Source organism: Microtus pennsylvanicus, chromosome 10 (assembly GCF_037038515.1).
Source record: "Microtus pennsylvanicus isolate mMicPen1 chromosome 10, mMicPen1.hap1, whole genome shotgun sequence".
In the NCBI taxonomy this organism is placed as follows: domain Eukaryota; kingdom Metazoa; phylum Chordata; class Mammalia; order Rodentia; family Cricetidae; genus Microtus; species Microtus pennsylvanicus.
In genome coordinates, this window is record NC_134588.1 from 112,916,525 (window position 1) to 112,931,212 (window position 14,688).

The 14,688-nt window shown below is 44.3% G+C and overlaps 1 protein-coding gene across 1 annotated transcript in view; it reads left to right on the plus strand.

The window, feature by feature from the left end:
- Nucleotides 1–14,688, plus strand: part of Plxna2 (plexin A2) — a 196,998-nt gene that overhangs the window by 149,441 nt on the left and 32,869 nt on the right. Inside the window, exon 13 of the mRNA XM_075989535.1 lies at nt 14,138–14,289. Within this exon, the coding sequence (XP_075845650.1) occupies nt 14,138–14,289 (152 nt within the window). The remainder of the gene's footprint in view (nt 1–14,137; nt 14,290–14,688) is intronic.

A 14,688-nucleotide genomic window follows, 5' to 3' on the forward strand; every position in this document is an offset into this window, starting at 1 on the left:
AATGTTTCCTCATGGTTTAATTCAGGCTGGATAATTTGGACAAGAACCATTAAAAGAAAAAGAGCACAGAAACCAACCTGAGGGGATCTGAGGGGAAGAATCCACAGTTATTGCTAATGTGAACTGAAAAACATTTAATAGGAGGGGAGATGTGTCTTCACACTAGAATCCCAACTAATAAACAGAGAAAGAATTATGAAAAAAGAAATTCACAACTTTAATGTGCATACTGTAACTGTTTCAGGCAAGGATGGTCCTTAGATGAAAAGATAAAGTGAAAGTTGATGAGAAATAGGGAACTTACACAATCTTGAGCTGTCTTCACATAATTAACTGCAATGGGAACAACAGTAGCTTCTCAATGAAGAAAACTGGCCAATCCTCCCCCACCTTAACCAAAAACTCAGTGTTTACAACACCAAAACAACCCTGAGGACCTCCTGATAAAATGCCCCCTTTGTGTCCCTTTTCTGTGACATTATTTTGCAAGAATAAATAATTTGTTCAAAGTCATCTTTAAGAGGAATCAACTCATTTTCTTCAACTTTCTCATGATTATGGGACTTCTATGTATTGATAATCTTTTCATATATCTCCTTTATCTTCAGACAATATGTTGTCCTCAGCACCACCACTTGGAGCAGGCCACCCAAGCCACTAATTATATGATCCTTCTAGAATATAGAGGGAAGAAGGATCTGTGATGGTCTGTGCCCAACTGTGGGAACAAAGTGTGGCTTCAAGGGGTGCTCTTCTGCCTATGAACAGAGAAGTAAATGAGATGACCTCAGAGGTGCTCCACTGTATAAGACGTGGACTCATGAGAAGTTACATGAATAGCTGTGTTGTTCCCTAACCTTCCTTATCCTACTGTCTCCATAGCAACCAGGGCAACCCCTAACGATCCATCTGTTATAGATGCTCCATGTAGGACAAGTTGAACAGCCTGTTGAATTTCCCAGTTTGCATATACAGGTTAGGACCACCTCAGGACTCACTGTCTGCTCCTTCTCACTGACTCATGGCATAATAATGATTCTGTCCCATAACAGGGCCTGCAGGGTTGCTTTTGCTTTCAACTCTCATCCAGGATTCTGTGCAAATGGTACCTGTTAGCCCCTGGAAAAGATGTGCTGAGGACTGGGAAGCCTATAGCATGCTTACCCAGCCATGTCTATATTATCCCCAGCCTGGGCCTCAGAGCCTACTGGGACCTCAGTGATGAAAATGGTATTATTCCCCACAACCAGAGATGTATTCTAAGAAGCTTTGAACTTTCAGGATTCAGCAAAAAGGAAAAGAGACAGAATATTGTTAGGAATATTTCTTAGACGAGCCTCTCAGCCGACGCAAATAATTCCAATCAGACCAAATCAGACCAAATAAAAGATGCCCATGTTTAATGCAGTCCTCCCGAATGGTACCGGGAAAGCATGGTGAAGGGAAGAGAGAGAAGGGAAGACCACACAAAACCCGGGCACCACGTGTTCATTCTCTGGGGCAGGGGCAGCCTAAATAGCCTGTGGGAGTGGTCCTGACCCTCCCAGAGGAGAAGGTCACCACTTGGAGGGCTTTCTTGACCCTCCCTGGGGAGGGGGTCACTGCTTGATGGGCTTTCCCAGAAGTGGAGTCCAGGACTAAGGCAACTCCCAGGGGAGGGGGCTTGAAATGGATGCCAGGGGCTGGGGTCTCACTTACAACCAAGCATCCCAGATTCCTTGGATATAGGGTTGACAGGGGGCTGGGGTCTCACTTCCAACCAAACAAATATATTCTCAAGAAAAGAAACTTGAAGATTTAAGAGGACTCTGAAACAAATGCAGTGAAGAAGGTCCCCACTTGGTCTCTGCTTTTAGTTTTCTAGGGTGGTGTTCATAAAGGAAATAGATTTTCTCGGATGTTTGGAAGTTTCAAGTCCAAAATCAAGGTGTGGGTAGGTCTGGGTCCCTGGGAGGCCTGTGAGGGAAGATCGCAGCAGGCCTCTCTTCCAGAAACTGGTGCTTTGATGACACCCCAGCTTCTATATTTGTCACCCAACCTCTTCCTCATGTTCACGTGATGACATTCTCTCTGTGTATCTGTAGTGGTTTGAGGAATCAGAACTTCACCATATAAAGGGGAGAATCCAGCCCAATAAAATGAGAATGCTAAGAAAGAATGTCACAGCTTACTGAGAAATAAATTTTCCCTTCAAAGAATGTTTACTTGGTTACCAATGCATACCAGACACTGTGCTTGAGTATGAGGTTGCCACAGGATTGACTGAAACCTGGAAAGACACAGTTTTTCCCAGCACAGCCCCAATCTTGAACACTGGCTACTTGGATGATATTGGAAAGTGCTTTCTCCACAGGTCATTTTGCTCCCTCTAAAGAGCATAGGAAAGGAACTTCTAACCCACACCTTTGGCCACTGTCTCCTGTAAAAACAGGACTACAGCTAGGTGGTGTATCCAGAGCTAAGGAGGACACCAACTCAGACAGCAGGAACCGAAATTCTAATTTGGGGCTTGACTATAACGCTAGCTTTCATTTTATATCACCCTGTTCTTTAGATCATTCATTCTCCCCCTCCAAACAAGATGGCTGTAATTATTGTAAGAGCTAGGGAAATGGTGCTTGGGAAAATCAATAATGTACCCAAAGTCATCTGGTTAGCAGCAATACAGAGGTTGAAAACTAGGCCTCTGTTGTCATTGCAGCAGAGGGTATCCTGTGTCCATCTGATGTCAGACATCTGAGTACTTGAGCATCCTTTGGAATTAGTTACCTGTACTTAATTGTCTTCCTACACATAATCAGGTTCAACCTCCTTTCTATGAGTATGTAAAACAGTTTGGAAATTTGGGATACATGTGAGCTTGATAAGGAAACCATAATTTTTCCTTCAGGCATAGTCTTTTATTTAATGCCCCAAGTGTTATGTGACATGGAGTTGTTCTTGGTCTTTGTTCTCCAGTGCAGTAGTGGTCGAAGTGAATCTTAGGTCCCCTGGGTGGAGATCTGACCTCTGAGGCATCTCTATCTAGTGGGAGAACCCATAGGATAGAACCCAGAGGGTGTGCACCTGCAGGCGGGGACAAAGATCAGGCTAAGCAAAGCACAGAAGTCTTGAGAAACAGAAGGAATCATGGAGGTGGCACCTCAGCCGGTGACAGAAAATCTACCATACTTGAAATCTGAAAGAATATGTCTGTGTGTTCCTAAAACCACATGCACTGACACCAGGCAATTCTTCACTGACAACTGTATAAATTCACTTGTAAAATTGTCAACCTCAGTAACTTCTCCAGCCTCACTAGTCCATGCTTACAGAATAGAAAATCTTTTTAACCTATCTCAGGTAAATGTAACTGGGATAGAAAGAAAATCAAGTATAAAACAGTATATATTGTCCTCCAAAACTAAGGATAGATAATTTTTGATATTGTACTAGTTTGAGGCGATCCATCCTTCCTGTTGCTCCTGCTTTCCATGTGCCGAATAATTTCAAGGAGATTGCTTTTACCAGACTCTTTCAGCTGCTAATGCTTCTATGGAACTGCTCAAGAGGCTGGGACAGTTAAGTGTTTAGGCAAACAGCTTCACCACATATTTTTAAGAAAGACCAAAATCCACCTGCTCAGAGCTGGAGTGACTCACTGGAAAGTTACCAATAAAGAAGTCAGCCAGCTTTCCTGAGAAACAAGCCAGCACTCTGATCTCCTGTTCATTTATTTGCAGGCCTCATTAATATAACATCACTGCAACAAACAGCTAACGGGGGATGGTGTCAGGATGAATAATGGAGTTACTCTACTGAGATAACAATTAGGTTTTGAATGTACTATCAGCTAAGACAGCACTAGGAAGGAGTTACCCCAGGCAGGAGAGCTGGCACCACTGAAACCATAGATTCCTGCAGAGCTCCTCACCAGCTCTAGTGATTGTGAAGAATGTGTGCTCACAGGCATGCATGCACCACACACACACACACACACACACACACACATAAATGAATGCACACACACACATGCATGTGTGCACACAAACGTGGAAAAATACACGATCATTTGCTGTCAAGGGCTCAGTGTCCAGATGTGTTTGGGAACCAGGGTAGAATAAAAACTTGACTGTATACAGTCAGCAGCATCATCAAGAGCACAATGCTACAGCAAAAGAGCAAAGATTATGGAGAAGGAAGAGCTGACCGTATACCAACACACATCCATCTGTCTGCTCCTAGAACCAGTCTTTGACATAGAGCATCTAATACACAGTTGGGAATACTTCTCCCCCTTCCCACCCTGACCCAGAAGTTCTGACTTCAGTCTCTCCTTCCTCCTGAAACCTCAGAAAAGGAGATTGACACCATAGAGACCATAGCAAGGGGTGCACAGGTCACAGAGAGGCAGCACCAAATGCCACAAGGCAGGATGTGTACTTGGATCAAGTCCCTGCTCGTCTGCCTAGGAAGTTCATAAAAAGTAAAGCCATTTTTCCTTCACTCCTAAGCTAGCCTTGTCTCTGCATGAATTTGTTAGTTCTCAGATGGTGATAAGAAAAATAATATCGATGTTCACTGAACGCAATACTGGTTGATAGCTCTAATTAAGCCCATTTTAAAGATGAAGGTTGTGAAAAGTGGCAGCTTTCTTGATGTTACGTTAGTAGTTTTTTAGCTCTCAGCTGCTTGACTCGAGAGCCCCACCCCCTCTTTTGGGGCCACCAACCAGCTCCCAAATCATGACACAGAGACTTCTTATTAGGTATGAATACTCGACCTAGCTTAGACTCATTTCTGGCCAGCTCTTTTAATTTAAATTAACCTGTTTCTCATTATCTACCTTTTGCCTTGACGCTTTTTACTTTTCATTCTTTTTATCTTACTTTCATGGCTGCTTGTGTCTGCTGGGTGGAGGCTCCCTGGCTGCTGGCTCCAGGTTCCTCCTCTTTCCTCCTCATTCTTCTCCCAGTTTAGATTTCTCCTCTTAGTTGTTTTCTCTGCCTGCCAGCTCTCCCTATCCTTTCTCTGCCTAGCTACTGGCTTTTCAGCTCTTTGTTTGTTTTGTTTTTTATTTTTTTTTGAGACAGGGTTTCCCTGTAGCTTTGGAGCCTGTCCTGGACTTAGCTCTTGTAGACCAGGCCGAATTCAAACTCACAGAGATCCACCTGTCTCTGCCTCCCGAGTGCTGGGATTTAAAGGCACGTGCCACCACACTCAGCTCTGTTCATTATTATTAGACCAATCAGGTGACTTAGGCAGGCAAGGTGAAACAGTTGTAACACATCTTCACATAATTAAATACACATCCTTATATCATTAAACAAATGCAGCATGAACAAATGGAACACACCTTTATAAAGTAATATTCTGTAGCATAATTAAATGTAATACATCTTTACGTAGTTAAATAATATTCCACAACAACCCACCCCATGTTTGATTTGGGCGTCATCCTTGCTATCTCTCTTAAGCTCACTTAAATGAATATTATTCTTTACCTAGAGACAGAAGAGAGAAAGGAGCTGAATCCAAGCTCTTCTAGCCTCTGCTAAGATGGGAAGAAAGCCAAAAGTCCCACTCTCAGCATTATCTTGGGAGGCCAGGCATATATGAGTAGAGAGGATGGGGCAAACCAAATTAGCAGTGTGAACAGGGAGAAGGAATATGGATGGTGGGAAACACAAAGCAGGGGAGAGCAGAAGGAAAAACAGTGAACACCAAAGCCAACAACGGGACTCATGGTAAAGCAGGGAGGCACAACCTCAGCCAAGAGAAAGAGGCTGTTGCTGAGAAAAGAGATGAAAGCAGAGGCTTGTAGTTGGTGATCTCTGCAGGGTTGGGGACAATTTGCTCAGACTTTGTCATAAGGATACTAAATACAATGTTGAACAGTTCCACTACATTCTGTCATTCCCTGTACAACCTTGAGCTGGTTACTTAACCTCCCTGGAATGCTATTCCATACCCGTGAAATGGTAACTTGTTTAGAGCCCTAAGTAGGATACAATATATAACGACCTAGGTACAATTTCTGTCTCATTCTGAGCACTTCATAAGTGAAGAAATAGCAAGCATCATTGTCAGAGAAATCTCCCATCCCTGGGAGATTATGGACAGTAATTCTTATTTCTCCTTGTGCCTATAAGTCAGGAGACAGGCCTAAGGAAGACTGTGTTCTAGGGTGCAATCAAATTTTAGGAATCTCTCATCAACTGAGAATCTCTCATCTGACTCTGAGAAAGGCCCATACTTTGCCCCTCCAAGGCCCCACCCAGGCCTGCCTGAGTCTGTGGTTGCAGGCAACCAGTCTAACCACTTTCCCCCAGCTGCCAAGCCCCTAGGACCTCCAGCACCTCCCATTCTGCTTCCTCTTGCAGCCCTTTAGATCCCCCAGCTGTAATTAATCAGCTGCATCTGCTCGTCTTGCCCCTGAGCAACTTCGTGGCAGTTCCCTCGAAATGTTCAATTAGTGGCTGCAAGAATGAGGGCAGTTATAACATCACTGTGCTGCTTCCAGGTCATGGCACCACAAAGGAAAACAAACATGACAGAGTCCAGAAAGACTAGGAACTGAGCTGAAATACTTCTAGGGTGCTAACCAGGGCTCCATTGGACTAGACAGCTGTTTAAGGTAGGTCTGAGCCTGTAGAGAAAGAGGATCACCAAACCAAATGCTCCAAAAGCTTTGGAGGATCCAGAAAAAAGAAATCAGAAGTTTCTCATTAGTCATCTACTGTGAGCCCATTAACACGTGCTAATCAATAGGTGCATGGCAAGGGCTTGAATAAGCTACTTCATGTTTGAGAGAGTTTATGGCTACTAGACTGAACCCTAAAGCATTTCTCTTAGATCCTGCAAAACACAAGATACCTTTCCCCCTCTATAAGTAGATACCAGTCATCTTAAGGTGACAGGATAACTTAAAGCCCCACTAAAATACAAATATAGAGTAAATTTGGTGGCACTTGCCTGTGATACCAGTGCTCAGGAGTCTGAGACAGGAGTATCTCCAAAGGTTCAAAGCCAACCTGAGTTACATGGATGAGAGCCTGACCAAAAGAAAACATACATGTGCGCACACGCACACACACACACACGCACGCACACACAAATACAGAGTTCTTTAGAAAGGAGAGAACCCCATAACAAAAGTTCCCTAAATGGGGAAAGAAACCTCAAGGAGAAAAACAACACAAGGCATAGGAAAGACACCCAAGGTTTACCTTCTGCTAGATACTGCCCACAACAGGTCTCATGAATGGTGTGTGTGACGAGCAGAGAAATGATGTAATCTCAGGCCCTCCTGACTGCACATTGATTACTTAGGCACTCACGCAAACCTCAGCCTTGAGTGGGTCACTCTGCCCCAGAGAATGACAGAAACACCGGGATCCAGAGCAAAGAATACACCTCCCACTCCCTGCGCAAAAGGTTCCAAAACTCTTCAGAGGAGTTGCAGACAGCATTATAAAGGCAAAGGCCAGGGAGTGTAATTTCTGTCTTCAGTCTCTGAAAGATATTTGATGAGGAGCTATCTGCTCAGTTCTCCATTCCATGAAGAACCAAATTAAAAATTGGATTAAATTAAAATAAGAGGATTATAGGAAGGTGTTCTGAGTGGTTGCAGGAATACACTAAAGTAGGAATACACTCCCAAGCAACACTTTGGCACCCCCTTCTTCCAGTCACAGTTAAAGAACACAGTTTGTTCTAGAATTTGATACAGACCAGCATTTCTTATTAACGGGAACTGGGGATATTTGTTGATGGTCTGAGCTAAGCAGTGTGCTAAATATTAGGTTGCTAAGAAAAGCACAGTTGTCTCTGTCCCAAGATAGTTCATTCGTCATTGGTGAAATGGGCAGTAAAGATCCTGCCTGGCCATGGTCTTTGAGGTGGTCCTCAAGGTCCTGTCCTCAGCACCACCACTTCCTGGCTAAGCTTATCCTGCCAGAAGTTCTAAGATATTCTCCGACCTGGTCACTCAGCATCTGTCATGGACTCCTTGATTCACAAGTTCTCCTTCCAGATAAACAGGAAAATTTATACCATCTCTTAGCTTTTCCCTATATGCAATGCTCTTCTCATCTGTAAGTCCTTTGTGTAGGGAAACACAGAGCTGGGAATTATACATTGTTATGCCCTGCTCTCTGAACTAACATGCTGGAGCCTTCCAAATATTAGTTAACTTAATCCTGGAATCCTCCCCTTGAAGCCAGCAAGATTATCATTTTTAGATGAGTATGTTCAAGGTCACATAGCTCAGGAGTATCAGAGCTTCTTTCCAAACCTCAGGACTGCCAGACACCAGGGGCTACCTGATCTCTTACTGCTGCAGATACTCCCTGGGTACCAGAAGGTCTCACTTCTTACCCCAGAGCAGTCAGAAGTACACAGACCATCTGAAACCGGAAGCCAAGATAGGCAAATATGTCTTAACACCCCAGCCATGTCTGAGTTTATTCTGTGTCAATGGAGGCTTCAGTATTACTCTGCTGCCCTCTGACCACCCTCAACCTTCCCCTGAAGCCACACTGCTCCTTTTGATCAGAAAGGCCTTTCCTGGGCTTTTGCAGGCAGTAACTGGACACTTAGGCAGTTTGCCTCTATAAACCCATACATAAATCTACCTGCCAGTAGCATTGGGGCACAATGAAATGTCGCTGGCATCCTGAAATTCCATGCTACTTCTGACAACCCTGAGGACAGAGTCTCACTGGGGAGGAACCTGGGAACTTACCAGCTGCCTAGTTTGGAATGTTGTCCTGGAAGGCTATTATTCTTTCTTTCTCTGAACACCAGATCTTTCTCACCAGGCTTCTTTCCTGTACCCTGCACAGGCCAGATTCTTGTGACTCGGGGCACCATATAGATATCATGGCCTTGTACTCTTCTCAGACATCTGAAAAGATTCTGATAGACCGGTTTCTTTGTTTTTCTTTTTAAATTGTTTTTATTGAACTATATATTTTTCTCTGTTCCCCTCCCTTCCTCTCCTTTCCCTTTCTACCTTCTCCCATGATCCCCCATGCTCCCAATTTACTCAGAAGACCTTGTCTTTTTCTACTTCCCATGTAAATTAGATCCATGTATGTTTCTCTTAGGGTCCTCTTTGTTGGATAGATGGGTTTCTATGGGGTGCTTTCCTCTTTTGCTTTGTTCTAAGCACAGACTGTCAACCTGGGCCTTTCTGACTTTTGAACTGAGGCAAAGCAAATGCATTGAAAGACATAGAGCATCTTTAAGGGTTTTTATGTGTGTGTGAGGGGGGGTGCACGTGCACTATGAGTTAAAGGAATCAAACTTTGGCTTGATCAGCTGAACCCTCTCTCCAGCCATGACACAGAGATTTTTTAAAAGTGCACCTAGTATAGGAACCACTGATCTCTGGTAGGACACAGAGGGCATGTGATAGAATGGAAGATACACCTGAAGGGATAAGGGAGACCAAAATCTAGGGGAACTTTGCCTCAGTAAAGTGGCTAGAACCCTTGGCAGCTGTGAGAACATGGAGGAACCTGGATAACCTTTTGGTGAGAGTGAGTGAGATAATGAAGCCTACTTAAGTGAGAACTGAAAGGACCTTGACCTTATTAATTATACACGACAGATGAAGGAAAAGTAACTATCGAAGATGCTTGCAAAATTTCTAGCCAGGAGCTTAGTGATCCCATTTACCTTGAAAGAAAATCTGGGAGGATAATTGGGCCTTGGTAGAAGGAAGAAAAATTAAGAGTTCATTTTTAGATATTATGAAACCTGAGGCACCTGGCAGACATTCAGGTGGAAGTGGAGATGTCCTGTAGCAGTTGGATATATGGCTGTGAAGCTCAGGAGAGAGGTATGAGCTGACAACAGAGATTTGGAAGTCATCAGTAGTGGGCACCTTGGAAACCCTTCTGCAAGTCAGATGATCACAGATACTCATCTATATTTTGGAAATCCAAACTTTTCCAAGTAATTTTTGTTTTAATCAAAACTGTAATCTATGTATTTCTTTAAGCTCAAGACTGGGTACTGCTTAGCTGTTCTTTACTGCCAACTATTGGGCCACATATCCCGAGTGATGACGATTTGAGAGATAGTCCATTAAAAAAAAAGACTCTCAGCCCACCCAACCCACTCCCTCTAGTTTCTATCCCTTCATCCCCCCAACTCCCACCCCCAGTTTATCCAGGAGATCTTTTCTACTTCCCCTTCCCTGGGAAATCCATGCATCCCTCTTTGGGACCTCCTTGTTATCTACAGTCGGGGAGCCTGAATGGGCTCGACCGAGGCCCTCTGCATGTGTGTGACAATGTGAGTGTAACTTGGTCTCTTAGTAAGGCTTCTAACGGTGAGAGCAGGACCTCTCCCTGGTGCTTAATTTGCTTTTGGTAACTTGTTTCTCATGCTGGATTACCTGGCCTCCAGTTCAAGAGATTTCCTGGGGAGGAGCTCTGCCCTGCTTCAATTTGAGGCACCATGCTTTGTGCAGAAACCAGAGGCCCATTCCCTTCTGAATGGAGATGGAGGAGGAGTGGATAAGGAGGGGGTCAGTGGGAAAGGGGAAGGGACTGAAGCAGAGAAGGGAGGGAAACTGGTTGGTATGTAAATAAATGGGAAAAAAGTTACTTTTAAAAAAAGGCTTAAAATAATACTCTCCCAAAGACCCAGTTTCCTCGGCATTTCCTAAGCCTGAGGATCTGGTCTGATAATCAGAGAAGGTTCCAATTTGTACACCAACAGCAGATAGCTGGACTCACACGTATCTTTGACATATACCTTCATGCCAAGATTACAACACTTGCTTATAATTTACCCAAACGTCTTCTCTATGCTGATTTACGCTTCTGCGCAGCTCTGTGCTAACAGGCTGACCCTGCAGCCCAGTACCTGTACCTGTGTCTAACGCTCCATGTTGGAAGAAGCTGCTGTCACGGCTGAACAACAGGGGAGCTGCACTAGGAAACCTTTCCGAGGCAGAGCATGCATATGCTACCTGCAAGATGAGAGTATTTTTAGGCTTTCCAGAAAGATTTCATTTCACGAGTTTTTTTTTTTTTTCTGAAAGGTTGTAATTAACTGCAGTGAGCAAAAGAGTATATGTTTTTAAAAAAAATAAAAGTGGGAGGAAAGGAACCAAGGAAAGGAAACGACCAGCACTGTTCTGTCCAACCCGTTAAGTAGGTGGATTCCTGCCATGTAGGTGCTGGGGTTGGGGTGGAGGTGGGTGGAACACAGGGAAACCCAATGCATATGGGTCCAACAGAACCAGGAGCTAAAATGTGTGTTCTCCTATTGATGCTCTCCTGCGAAGGTAGAAGCAGCTCCTTCCCCCACCTCTCATGGCAAGGGTCTGTCTCAAGGCAGGATCCTTGGCCTCTGAAAAACTGTGCCAGGGCCAAGCAGAATATGCAGAGCACACTGTTCTTGGACATTTTCGTTTCCAAGAATGAAAGGACCACAGAGGCTCCTACTCCTGCAAGCCTTTTCTCCTCCACACTGTCCTTCCTTCTTTTACCTCCCCCAACACATCGATATGCCCGTGAGTTTCCTTGGTGATTTCTCCCATGATCTACTCGATGTGTTTAGTTTTATTTATAAGGTGGAATATTTTATTCCAAGAAAAGGGATTCAGAGTCACAGACAAGATGACAGTGAGCAAAATCAGTTTCCAGAACAGTGTTCTCGGGGCCTTGCAGGCAAGATTCAAGAAGCAGTACCATTGAAGGCGCATAGAAATGGAAGGGAAGTCAGCAGACTCAATCAATTCTAGCTTGGCACCTTACAACACTAAGGCAAAGTCTGATTAGCATGCCACCAGTAACGAGGTAGGGAGAGCTATCCCCACCCACACTCCATCTCTTACTTGCTGGCTAGGCCATGGGGTCCATGTCTGGAAGGGTGACAGGACTCGGTATCTCCATCACCAGAGGAGGATTGCCTTTTCCACCTAGACTCACCCTGTAACTGAAGGTTTCTCTCCTGCCCACCAGTTCCTGAATAACCACACTGAGGCTTAATATTAATTACAACTGTTTAGTCTATTAGCTCAGGCTTATTATTAACTGGCTCTTACAAGTTAAATTAACCCATTTCTATTATTCTATATTTTACCATGTGGCTGTTGTGTTACCTCATGTCTTGCTTTTCCAGCGGCTGTTGGCATCTTCCCTGACTCCACCCTTTTATTCCTTGTCTCTCTGCTTGGATTGCCTAGCTATATTCTGCCTGACTATGGGCCAAATCAGTTGTTTTTCCTTCAAGACAGGGTTTCTTTGTATAACATCCCTAGCTGTTCTGGAACTCACTGTATAGACCAGGCTGGCCTCGAACTCACAAAGAGCCACCTGTCTCTCTCTCCTGAGTGCTAGGATTAAAAATGTGCACCATCTCCGCCTGGCCAAATCAGCTTCTTTATTAATAAATGTGAATAATAAGACATATTCACAGCATACAGAAGGGCATCCCATATCATCACTCATAATGGCTGCTGTTCCAGTCCTAACAGAAGTCAATTGTGCTGGATGATTTTATGTCAACTTGATATAAGCTAAAGTCATCTGAAAAGAGAGAGCCTCAATTGAGAAAGTACCCCCGTAAGATTGTGTTGTAGGCAAGTCTATAAGGCATTTTCTTAATTAGTGGTTGATAGGAGAGGGTCCAGTCCATTATGGCTGGTGGTCCTGAGTTCTATAAGAAAGTAGGCTAAGCAAGCCATGAGGAACAAGCCAGGAAGCAGCTCTGCTCCATGGCCTCTGCATCAGCTCCTGCCTCCAGGTTGCTGCACTGTTTGAGTTCCTACCCTCACTGTTTTTGATGATGTAGAACTGTGATCAAAATAAACCCTTTCCTCCCCAACTTGCTTTTGGTCATGGTGTTTCATCACAGCAATAAAAATCCCAACTAAGACAACCAGCATGTACAGTCTTAAGGAAACTGTTCATGTCCAAGAACACAAAGGCAGTGTGTCTCTGCCCAGGGGAATCATCCTGGGGTCGTAGTGGACTATTGGTCTCAATCAAGTCTTGCCTTTCTTATAATGCGGTGGAAACAGTCACCCTTTTATTGCTGCGTAAAGTTGCCTGAGATTTTGGATCCATCGAACATCTCTAGCACTCATTCTTCTCTCTCTAAAATGACAATCTTAGAATAAGATCCAAGGTTGACAATTATGAATTCCTCTGTCCCTTGGAACTGAGTTCACGCAGGATCATGATTCGCTAATTACTTCCCACTTCAGGTAATTGCAGACTTCAAAGCATGAACATATTCAATAGGATTTACTAGATTCCAGAGAAGTGTATACTTTGGTGTTCTGATTCTGCCACTCCTTTCTTTTTGGGTTAAAGCAAAATGAGATAAATCATCATTTGGCAACTGAAATTAAGGATGAATAAATAAATAAATGATCCTTGCTAGCAGGAAGCCAGCAAAGGTTTGTAAAATCTAAAGTCACTTCTTGGCTCTAACATGTATTGTGAGAAACTATGGTAAGCACTCTGAATCTGTGATGTTCTCCTCAGCCATCCAGTCCCCACCTGCTCCAAATGCCCACTGCTTTCCCTGTATCTGTCTGCCCACTGCAGACCCCAGACTAGAACTATTCTTTAGTCTTTGCTATCATTTCCTTCCTGACTATAAGTTCCCTGAGGACAAATCTGCACTGTGTTCACCATTGTATCCTTCAGGGTCTAACACAGAAGTAGCAATAACAACAGTGTCATAGTAGCAAACCTCCCAGTGCACACAAAACTTCAAGAACTAATGCTAATGCTGTTTGGGTTTTCCATGCTCACTAAAGCTTGGTAAACATGGTAATATTCTCTTCACAAAAAAAGAGCTGAAGTTCGCAGAGATTATGTAACTTGATCAGCTAGTGAAACAGAGATGGACATAAATCAGGGATGTTCTTAAAAGAGTTCAGAACTTTCTGTTGTTGTTGTTGTTTTAATGGATGGATGAATGGGTGCATGGGCGGCTGGATGGATAGATGGGTGAATGATCCAAGGAAGTAGTGTAAAACAGAAGTTATCAGTATTCTGCCCAAGCTGAAAAGAAGACACTCATGTTCTAGGAGCCTCATCATAGGCTCTTGGGGAGGGATGGGAACCTTGTTCTATTCCTGTGGATGACTTCGTCAATGGCTAACCCCTCCTCCCTCCTACAGATTTTGACAGTATCAGGACCACCTGAAGGAGGGACTCGTGTGACCATCCATGGAGTGAACTTGGGCTTGGACTTCTCTGAGATCGCTCATCATGTGCAGGTGGCTGGAGTACCCTGCACACCCCTGCCAGGGGAATACATCATCGCTGAGCAGTGAGTCCACTTGCTGGTCTTCGTCCGTGTGAGCTTCAGAGTGGAGAGTCTCTGTAGTTCCTTCTCTGGGGCTCCCCAAGCACCTTTCACATCACTTCCTTCTGTGGAACATGCCCCAAGAGGTCTTTCCAGCGTGGTTCTGCCCTCAGAGGGCCTTGTTCCAGTTGCTTCCCTGTACCTACCTAGTCTCCTCAGGCATCAGGGTGCCAGGTGCCCATGCTGCCCCTTATTTAGTCTTTGCCTGTCTGCTGGCATGAACATTGAAAGCCCCTCTGGGACCTTTTGGCCCCTCCTCCTAGCCTAACCCCATTGAAATGCATCCTACAGGGTAGGCTGTGGGCAACAATTTGTTTGGTGCGTGTGGCTCTGACAGCAGCTTAATCTGAGCAGGGCCTCCAC